The following is a 16,088-nucleotide window of genomic DNA, read 5'->3' as shown; positions in this document are numbered from 1 at the left end:
CACTTAACGGCCACCGGTGTCGCTAATAACAAAGGATCTGAATTCTAGCCCAACCCCAGAAGGTTAAGCGCCTCCGCCGACCCCAGAGGTTTAAGATCGAAAAGATTGTGTTGTGTCTACAACTTCTACGACAGAAAATAGAGGGTAAGCTAAGAGTTGTCGCAACATCAAACTCAGAAGACACTGATTAAGAAGAGTGGTAATAAAGATTTTGCCTGCAGAGTTTCTTTTGCTGTTTTTCCTAGACTGCCAAAGCTGTGAATGTAACCGGAAATAAAAAGGAGGAGGGACATATGCTGAATCCAAAATAAAAAAACAACTGCTTTGCTGCATCAATGCCAGACAGCATTTTTTTGTATATACTGTAGGTACCTCTTAAAAGAACAGTTCATGAATAATTATCTACTTATCATCATGATGTTCCAAACCTGGTTATTTTTTTCTGTGAGAATCAGAATTTTTTAATCAATTTTCAAATTATTGATTCAATGACCCATTTGCAGCAGCTTTTGAGTTAACGAGGAAGGGGAAGATTATTAGTGAATATTTTGATAAATTTCATTTTGGTCCTCACACACTGCTTTTGTCATGAATTTTTTCTTTTTTTGATTAACATCCATGGCAACTATTAATATAATTGTAGGGACAAGAACATACAAATATTTTGAAAAAAAATTGTTCCACAAAAGAAAATGTTATGGGTTTGGAAGATCATGGTGAATAAATAATGAATTTCAGTCAAAAATTATTTTCTGCCAAAAAGCTTCTGCTAGAACTCATTAAAAATAAGCCGCAATGGTGTCAGGTGCAGATTGAAAATGGATATGACCAGAAGAAAAGATCACTTTGAGACAATGAGAGGGCTCAAAATTATTCATCATTAACATTGCCATTATACAGGTAGTTTCATCTCTTTCCTTCGCTCTCTCACACACACACACACACACACACACACACACACACACACACACACACACACACACACACACACACACACACACACACACACACACACACACACACACACACACACACACACACACACACACACACACACACACATTGAGGGCTTTGCCAATTGAAATTATTTAGACAGTTCAGATGAATGCTAAATCCTGATGACTAGGAGATGGGAATGTCAAGATTTGCATTTAAATTGCTGCCATTGTATGTAGGAGTGTACTGATAACAGATGAAAAGCACTTTGACTACACATGATGGTCTTCCACTAGATGTGATGCTCTGAAGTTATAACAGGAGCTACTATGCCTCCAAAATTAGCCAAATGTAAATGTTCTTCATGTTCCAAAAATGTGAGTGTGTTTGTTTGTTGCCAGCAAAAACCACATAGTTATGTGCCCATTACTACATCCATTTTGTTCTCCTGCCATGTCCTTTCTTTGAATTATTTATTTTTAGATTTTTTGGATAAATGCTTTTGCCTCCAAATAGAGAGAGGGGAAAACATTAGCATATTTGTAAGAGTCTCATATTATTCCAAGAGTCTCACAGTACTGAGATATCGCTCATTTGAATACTTACTCATTATAATGAGCAATTACTTGTGGATTAATAATTATTTGTGGATTCTGTACCTACAACAAGTGAGAAAACAGACTCAAACCTTTCATTTTATTTCAATTAAATAAATTATATTGATTTTAAATCACAATAAAAAAGTTGCTTTTGCTGTTATACTGTAAGGCACAGTGCTTCAAATCCCCCAAAATATCTGTCTGTCTGTCTGTCTGTCTGTCTGTCTATCTATCTATCTATCTATCTATCTATCTATCTATCTATCTATCTATCTATCTATCTATCTATCTATCTATCTATCTATCTATCTATCTATCTGTCTATCTATCTATCTATCTGTCTGTCTGTCTGTCTGTCTGTCTACACACACACACACACACACACACACACACACACACACACACACACACACACACACACACACACACACACACACATATATATATGTATAGATACTATACATACTATACATTACACTATAATGTATTAAGCAATTACTGTATTGGCTTTATGTTGAATTGAAATACACCAATAACATTTTTGAATATGCTGGGAGTCAAATTTTACTTAAAAATAACTCTAGTTTACATCTATTGTCACACAGTGTGGGGAAAAGTTTATGATGTTTAATGGTTCCATTAAAGGGGTGGTACAATGCCCTTTTCACAAGATGTAAAATAAGGCTTTGATGTCCCCAGAGTGTGTATGTGAAGTTTTAGCTTAAAATACCCCACAAATATTTTTATATAGCATGTTAATATTGTCACTTTTTGAGGGTGAGCAAAAACGAACCGTTTTTCTGTCCGTCCCTTTAAATGCAAATCCAGCACAGGGGGCGGAGCTACAACAGTCGTTTCCTTCTACCTTACACAGACATGCACTGAACATTTCAAAAACTTTCAGCCTTTTATGTTCAAATCAGAGTCAGACAATGATGGAGAGACTCAAGAAGAAGTGACAACATGTAGAATGCAACAGGACATTTCTGAATGGTAAGTTGATTAATTTATGTACCTTGTGTAGTTCTCTTACGAGAGGTTCTCTCGTACTTGCGTAAGTTATCTTACGCTAGGGGAAAACCTCTTTTCCTCGAGATATTGAAGCCAAAAATTATCCTTAATTTTGCAATAATGTAAAACGCATTGCAGCAGCATGCAGACATGGGCGAGACAGCTCGCGTGCCCATAGGCTGCTCTGCGGCAACTGCACCAGCCTATCGATAGAGGCCCCTCATGACGTCAGAACCAATGAGGCTGCTTCGCGCCCAATACGTCATGTCCCGCTGAAAGCGGGTGGGGCTAGGGCTATAAATACGGCCCAGAGAGGCTGGTTTGGTCAGTTTTTTTATCTCTTCAGCGAGCTACGCATCGCTGGATCCTGAGAGGAAGCCGCGCCGTCTGACTCAAGCACCCAGCGGGATTTATCTGCATCTGAAGCTGCCGGTCGACAACTCGCCGCCTTCAGTCGCCGTTCCTGCTGACGCTTTCCGGCGTACATATCCTTTTCTCTGCCACTGTGTTTTGTATATGTGTGTGTGTTCGCCGCCGCGACACACACTCTCATTGCACTAACAGAGCCGGGCGTCTTTTTCAAGACGCCCCTTTCCCCCCCAACCCGCAAAGCTCACCGGTGCGCCCGCTTGCCTTGCCTGCTTGGAGGATGATACCTGCTCTCCCTCTGTTCGAGCCGCGCATACCGCGCCGTTCACAGGGGATGTCAGGAGCGGACGGTCACGGGGCTAGCTTTCTCTCTCCCTCTGTTCGAGCCGCGCAAAATGCGCCGTTCACAGGGGAGGTGGGAAGCGGACGGTCGGGGTTAGTTTTTCTTTACGTACAAGAAAGCTACCCTGCCTCTGCGCCCCATTCATGCGTCAATCACCAGCGAAAGGAGAAAATTGTGTTTTAGTCCCGCCGAGGCTGGACTGACCTGAATTTTCTCACACATTTCTCAGTTCCCTGATCAGGCGACTGGAAATATAAATATTGCAGCGCCGGCAAGCAAACGCCGAAGAAAACATGTTGACGCTCTTATATGCTCGTGCATCTGAAAGCCTTTGTGTTCCCCCCTGTGGCTCAGTGGCAGAATCTTTGGTTTTTCACACGAGAGACCGGTGTTCGAATCTCGGTCTAACGGCAGATTAATTATGCCTCCAATGCTTCGCTCTGTCAGTTCCCTGAAAGGCGACTGCAGATGTGCATTTTGCAGCCAACGAGCGCGTTGTACAACCCGCTCGCCTGCACCCAAACACCGTTTCTATGGTTCCCGTGCGTCACTGGCGAAAGGAGAAAACAGTGTTAATGTCCCGCTGCGGCCGGGCCGAAATCTATTTCTCACACATTTCTCATTCCCCTCTGAAGTTCAGGCGACTGGAAATGTCATACTGCAGTGAGCGAGCCTGTTGTAATGCACGCACGCCTGCAAACAAACGCCAGCATGTTGACGCTCTCTGTTTCTATGGCAACTTCTCGCTCGTTCAGTTCCAGTAAATGCGACTGTTCCAGTGTATTCTGCAGTAAACAAGTCGGCGACACAGCCCGCTTGCCTGCACACAAACGCCGCTTTACGGCTACCCAGATAAATCCCATAGAGTGTATTTTCTGGTGTTCCGGCCACGGCCGATGGTGTTATGAGTGTAGACAAAATGCCCACTGCTCATTCCTACACAGAAACACAGCCCGTCGCACAGGGCTCGCGCACATGAAATCGACCCAGATCGATTGCGCATTAAATGTGGTAAATGTGCCCACTGCCCAGCAGTGTTGTGTGTAACGCGTTACAAAGTAACGCGTTACAGTAACGTAACTACTTTTTGGGGTAAAAAGTAGTGTAACGCGTTACTACTAAAAATTTGGTAACGAAATGTAGTTCCTTTTTCAATTCGGCGCAACGTTACTTTTCCCATGGATATATTTGACAGCGACACTGCCTCAGCTGCGCGCTTGAGAGAAGAGAACTGTTGAGAACTGAAGAAAACGATTTAGTTTCATAATTATGTTTAAATTAAATTAAATAAAAAAATTGCGCAATATATCGGGAGACAAATGGAGTGTGGAGACATGATTTTGACCACTTTATTAAGTTTGTTTTTGTAGAAAACCTGTATTTAAAGTGAATTTCGTTTTGTATTAATTGTATCTTAATTTTAATCAATGTTTTATCAACCAGTTGGCTGAATTAAATAAGAAGTAAATTAAAGAAAACTATTTAGTTTCATATTTATGTTTAAATAAAATAAATAAATAAATAATTTAATCTATGTTGATTATATGAAAAGTGAAAAGCGTGAGTAAGATCATAATTTTGTGCAATATATCGGGAGATAAATGGAGTGGGCAGACATGATTTAGACCACTTTATTAAGTTTGTTTTTGTAGAAAGACTTTCTTTAAAACGAATTTCGTTTTGTATTAATTGTATCTTAATTTTAATCAATGTTTTACCAACCAATTAATTGCCTGATTTTAATAAATAAGTAAATATGGCATGCAAAATAATCATGATGGCACCAGCGCGTGAACTGGAGCTCCTCTCCATACTGTAAATGAACCGAAACTCATAAGCTACTTGTCTCACAGACCTGAGAAATATATAGAAAGCTTGAATATGTGTACTTTTAAACAAAAAAAAATTTTTTTTCTCTCAAAATCTCTTTTTTTTCTCCTACTCCCTTGATAGAGTGAGTCGTATGTCTGAAAACTAAGCTTATGTCTTCTATATAATTTTGTCCTATGTTATCAAGACGCGATTCGCACCGGTGTTAGAGAGCAGGAAGCTTTATTGGCTATTGCCGAAATTTAAAGTTCGGTGGATAGGGGAAGCGGAGCGGAGAGAAGTGGCGCGAGCACACGGCTCATCGCGGAGTGTCGCACTCTACCCCATGATGCAGAGCCGGCTGAGAATAAAAGTTGCCGCACACAGCAGCGCCAATGAGAAGGACTTTTTTTCTTTTGAAATTGATACTATTTTTTATAATAAAGAGCACAAAATAATTACCTGTTAGCCTATGTCCTCCATTGTATAACTTTATGTCTACATATTTAGGAACAGATATTGGGTTCTGCCCAAAGTCAAGCAACATAAAAGTAACGTAAAAGTAACGAGTAACGTAAAAAGTTACTTTCCAAACGGGGTAACTAAGTAAAGTAACGGATTACTTTTTTAAAAAGTAACGAGTAACGAGTAAACACTACTTTTTAAAAGTAACTTCCCCAACACTGCTGCCCAGTGCCCACAAACACTATGTTCTGCATGTCTCAAGGTTTCTGTAAAACGAAACCAACATGCATTCGCTCTGCTCAGGCAGACAATGCTCTCAGTGTTGTAAATGTGCCCGCTATCCCACGCCCACATTCACACATAGACATGACAGGTCTTACGGGACTCGCCCAGCCCTCCCCCTCTCGGTTGACCACCGCAGAGTCGTCGAGCGCGGGCAATCTGCCCGCTGTTATCAGCGCGCCCCCTGCCTCAAATGTCATAAGCGTGACGCTTATGTTGCAGCACACTGAAGCCCCTCTGTCGCTGAGCGACCAGAGCGCGCTTCGCATTCAACCCCTAGCCATTCGTGCAAACGCATGGGCAAGGCTACCCGGGGTTTCGAAGTGGGTGCTAGACATTATAGAAAGAGGCTATTCGCTACAGTTCGGTCGACGCCCGCAACGCAAAGCGGCGCGAATCGATACTACGGTGAAAAAGGAAGTAGCACACCTACTTCAGGCCGAAATAGCGAAGTTACTGAGCAAAGGGGCTATAGAACCCCTATCACAAGCTCAGAGCGAAGGGGGCATGTACAGCAGATATTTTCTGGTACCCAAAAAAGACGGGGGTCCCAGACCCATTTTAGATCTAAGACGACTAAACAAAGCACTTCTGAAACGACGGTTCAGAATGCTCACGACCAAGAAAATCCTCTCGCAAATTTGCCAAGGGGACTGGTTCATGTCGATGATCTGAAAGACGCTTATTTTCAAATACAAATAGCGTCACGTCACAGGCGATTTTTGAGATTCGCCTTCGAGGGCCAGGCATATCAGTACACAGTCCTGCCATTTGGCCTATCCCTGGCACCTCGCGTATTCACGATGTTGCTGAATTATTTGGACGATTGGCTGGTTCTAGCTCAATCACAGTCGGAGCTCGTAGAACACAGGACCATATTACTCGATCACCTCGAGAATTTAGGTCTCACAGTCAATTGGGCGAAGAGTTCGCTGTCTCCCAGTCAGAAAATATCTTTCCTGGGCACAGATCTGGACTCGCTGTCTATGACAGCACAGCTCGAGTGTAATACTCGAGTGTAAAGGTGGTGTCTACGGACGCCTCAACCTCGGGATGGGGAGCGCTGCTCGAGGGCAGACCGTTATTCGGCCAGTGGTCGGAACGGGAAAAGCTTCTGCATATAAACTGCCTGGAAATGATGGCAGTCGACAACGCGCTGAGGCGTTTTTGTCCCCAGATAAAAGGATGCCACGTCTTGGTCCGTTCAGACAACATGTCAGTGGTGGCTTACATAAATCACCAAGGAGGTATCAGATCCAGAATCCTTCACAGGCTGACGGAACGCCTCCTGGTCTGGGCCCAGCACAATCTGCGCTCGCTCAGGGCAGCGCATGTGCCCGGCCATCTGAATGTGGGACCAGACAGACTGTCCAGAAACAATCTGCCGGCAGGAGAATGGTCTTTACATCCACAGACAGTCAAAATGCTATGGAGGACATTTGGCAGAGCGAAAATAGACCTATTTGCGTCTCAAGAGAACGCTCATTGTCAGGAATTCTTCTCCAAGAGCAGGGATGCGCTGGCTCACGTCTGGCCCCGCTGCCCGCTCTATGCGTTTCCCCCTGTCACGCTCATACCCCAGGTGTTAGAGCGAATCAGGGAGAGCGGATGCCCAGTGCTACTCGTCGCCCCATTTTGGACAAACCAAGTCTGGTTTCCAGTCCTGATGCAGCTGACAAGTACCGCCACGTGGCCGATACCGGTGAAGAGGGATCTCCTCTCGCAGGCAAACGGCTCGATCTGGCATCCTCACCCGGAGCTTTGGTCCCTACATGTGTGGGCCATCAACGGGTACCCGTTAACCTCCCAGCGGGAGTGTTAAACACGATCACACAGGCTAGAGCTCCATCTACGAGGCGGCTCTATTCCTCAAAATGGTCTGTGTTCACTAGCTGGTGCACAGCGAGTGGCACTTCACCCTCACGCTGTGGAGTGCCAGAAGTTCTCTCCTTTTTACAAGAGCTTCTGGATAAGGGCAGAACCCCATCCACGCTCAAAGTTTATGTGGCGGCCATAGCAGCGTTCGCTGAACCACCGCTTGGCCAGTCATTAGGAAGGAACGATCTGGTCATTCGCTTCCTTAGAGGAGCTAAGAGGCTGAACCCTCCCAGACCACCCTCAGTTCCCGTTTGGGACCTTTCCACGGTTCTGGAAGCCATGAAAGGTGCCCCATTCGAGCCAATACAGTCAATAGACCTGAAACTCTTGTCTTTCAAAACAGTGTTTCTTCTGGGCCTCCCCGTCTACATTTATAAGGTTTTATAACCTCGAGGTTCCCGCTTTACAAGCTAGGTTGCTCTCGGTTTAAATTTTCAGTATTGCCCACCCAAATCCTATCGGCTCAGGATGCTGAAACCGCTAGAGCGTCGATCACTGATCGTATATATACTTCTGTGGGCAGTGCGTAAGTCCCCCATATCTATCAGTCCAGGCCGTGTTCGCCCTGGCTGTGTGGAACACTTGATATAATATGCTCTTATCAGAGCTCTATATAACAGGAATGATGCTATTCTAGCCCCTCTTCCCGGATTCTCTGTGAGTCCCTTGTGATTAGGCACTGTATGAGCCCCGGGCACCTGCCCTTGGGACTTTAGTGTTATGTCTCAAGCACGCACGGCGTTTTACACTGTTCCCCTAGCGTAAGATAACTTACGCAAGTACGAGAGAACCTCTCGTAAGAGAACGTACTCGGTTACTAACGTAACCTCGGTTCTCTCTAGAAGAGGGAACGAGTACTTGCGTATCTTGCCGTGCATGCGTCACGTTCTGATTCGCTTCAGCGATGAAAAAACTGACCAAACCAGCCTCTCTGGGCCGTATTTATAGCCCTAGCCCCACCCGCTTTCGGCGGGACATGACGTATTGGGCGCGAAGCAGCCTCATTGGTTCTGACGTCATGAGGGGCCTCTATCGATAGGCTGGTGCAGTTGCCGCAGAGCAGCCTATGGGCGCGCGAGCGGTCTCGCCCATGTCTGCATGCTGCTGCAATGGGTTTTACATTATTGCAAAATTAAGGATAATTTTTGGCTTCAATATCTCGAGGAAAAGAGGTTTTCCCCTAGCGTAAGATAACTTACGCAAGTACTCGTTCCCTCTTCTAGAGAGAACCGAGGTTACGTTAGTAACCGAGTACGTTATCTTCTAGTCCTTGATTAGCATATTCTGTCATGATAATCTATAAATCACGTTACCGGGGGAGGGGTTTATGTACATTTTAGGGTTAGTGATGTCACTAACCCGGGAGGAATGTAGTGTAGTCCCTACCAGCTGTTTGTTGTAGTCCTTAAAAAACGATTTCTTTAAAAGCAAATATCTTCCTTTGCTTTGAACTTTGAGCATTGTAACTTTGCAGATGTTGTTTATGCTCAAACAGCAACATTACACACTAACTAAAGTTAGAAAAGTGAAATCATAATCAACCACCCCTTTAATGATTCTTTTAGTACTTTTAAAGGGGTCCTATTATGCTTTTTCACCTTTTCAACTTTAGTTAGTGTGTAATTGTTGCTGTTTGAGCACAAAAAAGATCTGCAAGGTTACAAAGGTCAAAGTCCACTCCAAAGGGAGATATTTTATTTAACGTTTGTCTGTGTGCAGCACATATTTCGGAGAACAGCTTCCAGAAGAGAGTACAATGCAGGCTATACGCACAAAAGCCTCCCCTGAAAGACGTAGCCATTCCCATTTTGTCGGGAGAATCAGTTTTTTATGGATCATAACTTGTAAGTATGTTTTATTATTTGTAGTTGTGTTTTCTATTAACAGTTCCAATTAAAAGCTATATGTAATTACTATGATAGATGTAAACGAAGGGCAAAGCTTTGCCTCTGCTAGCCTGAAAACTAACATTACAGTATTGATGTAGTATTTACTGTAGCTTTTGTAAGCTCTTGTTTTTTAAGACTGTTCACTGCTCCTTAGGAAAATTATCCATGATTGTGTGATAGATTACTGTTTGCATTACCATAGTTTTCTGAGAAATATTATTAAATGGTGGATAACATCTATCTATAAAAAAATAAAAAAATAAAAACATACCACTTGTCCTGTGAAATCCGTGCATGAAATCCGTTCTGCACGATCCTCTTGTTTGTTAACATTATCAGGGTCTGAATCGGGATCGAATTGGTTTGAAATTGATGCCATCGTCAATATTTACATTTGAGTAGAGCTCACGGTTATGGTAAGGGGCGGGACATTTCCCGAATACGCGCTAAACGTTGCCAATCACAACACACTGGGCCAGGTACTACATTGGTTGCACAATATGTGTTTGATTCACTAGAAAGAACCGACTCATCAGAGTAATTTGTTCGGGAATTTGACTGGTTGTGCTGCATGTCTTTGATTCAATAAAAAGAATTGTCTCGCAAGATATTTTTCAGGAATCAGACTACACTGACAAAAATTTCGGGTATTTTAGTATGGTATTCCGCCCGCATCAGAGGAAGAATACATGTGTGAAAACCATGCCGACTGATTCTAAATAATAACTCTATTCCACTCATTTCTCTTTTCACAATTTTTCAGTCTCCGTGACCAAACTTCTAGATAAAAGGATGGGATGTTTTTTCCTTTCTGCCAATATAAACTGATGTCGTTTCAGCTTGAGCACATAGAGGAAGTGTTTCCTGGTGGTCTCCAGGGAGATTTCTGCATGATGACCTATGGCTGCTCTGCTGTGGCACTGGTGGCAGGTGCAGGGAGGATCAGAACCATTAGAGATATGGCTGGAGACGAGACGCCCCCTTTGTCTGGCAGTGTTCACCAGAGACTATTAATCACCCTGACAACAACAGCTCCACCGAGATAGAGAAAGATAAAGAAGAGAGAGATAAAGAAGAGACCTCGAATCTGGGTAACAAATTTAATGCACGGTAACGGTCTAATCCATGGAAACATGGCATTGGCAACCATCTCTATGCTAAATGTAGCAATTTTGGCTGTTTTATAATTGCACGATTCCAAACTGCAAGCAATAAGCTCTAATTAACATATTTGTTTTACACATTCATTAGTGAGATTTTTGTCAACATCTGTTATTATGGGAATGCTAATGATGGATGCAAAATGCAAGGCTTTGGAGTAAGAGGGGTGACATATCTGCTAATTATACTATAATTCTGGATGTACACAAATACATTATGGACTGAAAAACAGGAAGTGGCCTAAAAAGTTGTGTATGCAGTTTGTGACAGTGATTGCCTACTGTGTGTGTGTCTCTGTCTGGGTACCCTAATTAAAAAGAAACTGTTTCTGCAACACATGCTCCCTGTCAAAACTGCTACTGCACTGATACTGACTGGAGAATTATGACAAGGAAAAAAAGTTTAAGATAACATCATCCTTTCCTTTTTATCTCTCTGAAGATAGATTCAACTTTTTTAAAAACGTAATCAACCATTAGGGAAATCAATCACTGCTAGCAAAACTGAATGAAAATGAAGAAGAAATGCATGCAATCTTTAGTTTCAACACTTCCATCCATCCATTCATCCATCCAGTATCTTACTGTACCAGTTAAGGATAAACACTTTGATAGTGTCAGTGTCTCATCATGCCACTTATTTACATTTACATTTATGCATTTGGCAGACGCTTTTATCCAAAGCGACTTACATTGCATTATCCTATACATATATACATAGGCACGTGCAATCCCCTGGGATCGAACCCACAACCTTGCGTTGTTAACGCAATGCTCTTACCACTGAGCTACAGGAAAGCTGTCTTATCATGCCATTTTCAGTATCAGACAGAATAATACAATATTAATATAAATTTAAATGTATATTTAAAGATGAAATGTACATTGTATGTATAATAATTAATAATAGTTTGATATAATTATAGAACACTATTATTTATAGAAAAACGAATATAATATAATACTGTTTATGTATTTCCATCTAGTTAGACTGTACTAATTAGGGATAAGCATTTTGATAATTTTGTCTCATGCCACCTATCCTGCCATTTATTAGATTGAGACAGAATAATAAAATATTTATTTATTTTTATAAACTATTATAATTAATGAATAATTATAGAATTTTTTTATGTACACAAAAATAATGTATTTTATCCGTGCTCCTTAATATCTTGCCATTGAGATATAGCTCTGCTTAGCAATAACCTTCCATTATGTGAAAAAAGAACCTGCATCTATGTTCTTCTCAAGGGCCGGAGCATTTGAATCCCTTCAATAGGCAATCACATCAAAGCTGCTCACAATCATCAAAAAAGCCGCAGCACAAGCAAACAAACCAAATCAACTGCATGATTCTTACCTCACACGGGGGCCATTGCGTAGCGGCTCTCGAATGGTACGTCCGGGCAGCGTGCGGCGGTTAGCAGTAGAATAATCAGGCTCTAGGTCGTACGCCTCTTCGTCGTCTGGGCCGAGACTGCGGCGGTCATCTTCCAGGCCATAGGGTTCAGGTTGGAAGCGCTCAGGCTGAGAACGATTAAGATCCACGGTGCTACTTCCCATAGGGACTTGAGGCTGGGCCACATGGCCATAGTCTTCCTTGCGGATGGGGAGAGTGTAGCTGTTCTCCGGCCGGTATCCACCAGTGGGCATGTACGGCCGATAGGGCCTGTAGTTGACTCCGCGCGAGAGACTTCCGTAGTTCTCGGGCATGTCTCCATATCCATCGTGAAGGCCGTAATGGCGAAACTGACTGTCTGGAGTGTCATTGTAGGAGTCGCTGTAATTGTTGTAAGAGCGTGTGAGGGTGGAAGTGGCCTGGGGTGTGATGAAGCGCTCGCCGTTCTTCATGTAGCGCAGATCAATGGAGTCGGTGTAGCTCCCCAGTGGAGATGAGCCCTCTGGAAGAGGAAGACCGTCGGGACCCATTGGCACCTGTCGAACCGTCCGTGTTGTCACTGTCTTGACCATCTTAGTGACCTAAGATGATGCAAAAATGCAACAGAATCAGTTTGTGTCAGAAGTGAAGGTTTCTGCTTTTTATGCAGAGTGAGTCTAGAGTGAGTTGTTCCCTGTCTTAAATGCCTTATGCAGGGCATATATGTGATATTAGGGCCATTCAAAATGAAGCCATTATGTCAGATTGCTCAAATCATAGCAGCCAAAACAACCACAGGCATTTATGAGTGAAATGTAGCACACTGACTTAGTGGTCTAACATCAGCAGGGAAGTGGGTGTCACACTGTGAGCTGGCTGAGTAGCAGTAAAATGACTGAAGATCTTTTCCAGTCCCTTAAAATGCTTTGTGTTCATCAGTAATGAAACAGCTGGAACTGAAAATATATGGACACACATTTCAACAACATTCTCAGTAGTCGTTACAAAGTTTCTCATCATAAAGAAACCTTTGCTATCAGTTTATTTTTCCTAGGACCAGCTTTATTTACTAGTTAAACGAAGAGACTAAGGGTATGTTTTGCTATAGAAAACATTTTAAATGCTACATTACTGCTACAGGAATTGTCAGCTTGTCATCACTTGTCAACCTGAAGTTCTCTTCATTATAATCTTAGAAAACAAAATAAATAAATACATTTAAATACACTGCTGTTTAAAAGTTTGGGATCAGCAATGTATGTAAATATGATAAACTTTTTTACTAAACGAGGGACTTACTTTTAAACACACCCCTTTGAGGAACCTTACAAAGGAAACCACTACCACATACAGTATGTTACTAAGAGAGAGCAGTGTATACTGTATGACAACACTAAATCTATCAACATAAGAACTGCCACAAGACTACATGGGACCTAAATGATGTTCTAGTTCTCCGTGTCTATCACTGGGCATTGACGTCTTTATGACTCAACTTAAATAAATCACTATTCCCCTCTGAGTGTTAATCCAGTCCCTTATTCTACAAAAATGTCTGCCCGTCAAGAGGATGGAGTGCTGCTGCTCCTGAAGGTTCAATGCTGATACAGAAACCAATTTGCTGCTCAGTGAATTCTGCAGAGCAATTAATTGGCTATTTTGTCCATGGCTGTAAATTCATCTTGGAAATTAATGAGCTTGATAAAAATTAATCGTCATTGAAGATGAACCATGACTGCTTGAATTTGTGTGTGAGCCCTTACAAGCCACATGGCCAGTTGTCAGTGTGTAATATCTCAAGGGATGTGTCTGTGTCTATAGAGGTCTGTTACCACAAAGAGAGTCACAAATATTCACATTTGTATACTTCAGAGTAAGTTTTACCACTGGAGTACACCGCTATTTTGGTGAGCTGCTGTTGATTTTGACAAACAGATAGATAAGATAAATGCAGCATCACCCCCATGTCAATTTAATTGGGGGAAGTCATCTTAACTGCTGTACTGTTTGCAAGTATGCATTTACACTCGATTGCATTATCCAGCTGTATTCATAAGGTGAATTACATATGTAGCTGTAAGACTGACTGTCTGCACTACTACTGGTTGTTGCCAGTGTTGCTTCTCTGTTGCATCGCCAATTGTCTCTGTTGCTCATGCCGTCCCAACTTTAAGCTGCGCCGTCTCTACAAAATGCTGTCAGTGTGAACACTCCTTAACACCCACACATGAGGTTAACATATATTATGTGAAAACATACACCAATCTCTTTTAAAGTCAACCTATAAAAATGTGCTTGAAAAAATACAGTAGTTATAGTTCTTATTGTGAATGAATAATGTGAATGTGATGTGCTGCCGCACATTGTTTCAAATATATAAAAAAATTAAATATAACTACTTGTTCTTCTCTCCTGAAACAAATTTTCTTGCTTATTGAAATATCATGCTTAATTGTGTTTATTTAGCGAAAACCGGTGAAAAACATGCATTTTTACTCAATTAATTTACATATATTTATATAAAAAAAGATATAAATATAAAAAAAGATATATATTTTTTTTTACATAAAATTAATTGCAAGCAGCATTTCATGTTGACTTTAAAAAGGTTATTGAAATTGAATGTGAAACATGGGCAAGTTTAAAAGGTAGAAGGACACTGAGGCTTATATTTAGACTAAGCTTAACCACCAAGGCTACTGTTGCCTCTAATGAAAGGTGTCTATCTACAGCAATGGCTGTTTACACTAATGTTTGCCTGTTAAAAGGTGCATGCAGGCGTCATGGCCATAGATTTTACAGTTCTATAAGGGTTTTATGATCTCCCTGGTATTTAGTTTTACAGACCACTGCCACACCAGCTGTGGGTTACAGACACAGTTAGTGAGATGAAAGACGGGAGGCAGAGATGTCAACCAAAAGCACTCTTTACTGGTTTTGTTTCAGATGGTGTAGATGGAGGAATGGGAGTAGATGGTTTGGACTGGGTCAGGACCACTGGCTGGAAGGTTCGTCGTGTGATGGTTTTAACCACTTTGGTAACCTACAGTGAAAGTATGTCAGTTCAGGAGGCATTAGTCAGAAAAGGATATATAGATATAATGGAAATGTTAAGCCTTGTAAGAATGAAAGGAAAACAGTTAAATGAAAGCCTGTTTAAAAAAAAAAAACTTTTCCCATGAAGCCTCGTTAATAGTCCAGAATATTCCAAAACACAAACTGGGCCAGAGAATTAATTTCGATATGAATTATCTGGCTAAACAAGAAAACATGAGAATGCCTTTGAGACAAAATATTTTTATTGTCTCATTTTGTCCTTCACAAAAGAGTAATTTCAGCATTTAATTGAATGTTCCTCTAGCTGGACGATTTCCAAGAGGAGAAAACACAGAGGCAGAGAAAGACGCATATGAGAGAAACACATTATTTTATCTGAGGCTTCTACATGTAAACTGTTTTTTTCTTTAAACTAAAAGAATGGCAATAATATTTCATTAATTTGTGTTATTTATTTAATATTCAATATTCTTTCATTAATAATATTTTTCTTATTCTTTATAAATTATGTTTTGGCTATTAATTTTATTAGATACAATTTTAATTAATCTTTGAGTCAGTTTGTAATGTTTCTAGTCTATAATCTACTCATTCTAATCTACTACTATAATCTATACAGTTATAGAATCCCTATCAATATGTATAAACATTTTCACTATTCTAAAACAACCCTGCAAAGTTAATTTGTACACCAATGGATGAAAATAAAGGCAGCAAAATGATGTCTTCATAAGCAGTATACAGTATGTCTACAGGTATGTCTGTATTCAATGTTTCAACATCCTGTCAACTAAAGTGCCTTCATCTAGTCGTTTTTTGTTCTGTAAGCACAGGATTATGGGGTACATTTATGCTGCCTACGATATCCCACATTGCTGTGTATGCGATTCAATGGTGGAAAGAATAAAA

At 41.4% G+C, this 16,088-nt stretch overlaps 1 protein-coding gene across 19 annotated transcripts in view; it reads right to left on the bottom strand.

Annotated features, from left to right (window-relative positions):
• The window catches only part of arvcfb (ARVCF delta catenin family member b), a 216,249-nt gene that overhangs the window by 67,393 nt on the left and 132,768 nt on the right, over window positions 1-16,088 (bottom strand). For 13 of the 19 annotated variants that reach the window (XM_082169428.1, XM_082169419.1, XM_082169430.1 and 10 more), the window contains 2 exons: window positions 15,055-15,165; window positions 12,105-12,724 (listed from right to left, as the gene is read on the bottom strand). In XM_082169428.1, the coding sequence (XP_082025554.1) occupies window positions 12,105-12,724; window positions 15,055-15,165 (731 nt within the window). The remainder of the gene's footprint in view (window positions 1-12,104; window positions 12,725-15,054; window positions 15,166-16,088) is intronic. The other 6 variants (XM_082169435.1, XM_082169420.1, XM_082169423.1 and 3 more) reach the window with 1 other exon arrangement.

This window comes from Leuciscus leuciscus (assembly GCF_965113295.1).
Source record: "Leuciscus leuciscus genome assembly, chromosome: 5".
In the NCBI taxonomy this organism is placed as follows: Eukaryota; Metazoa; Chordata; class Actinopteri; order Cypriniformes; family Leuciscidae; genus Leuciscus; species Leuciscus leuciscus.
Note: the sequence above shows the minus strand (reverse complement) of the source record. Positions and strands in the feature narration are given on the sequence as shown.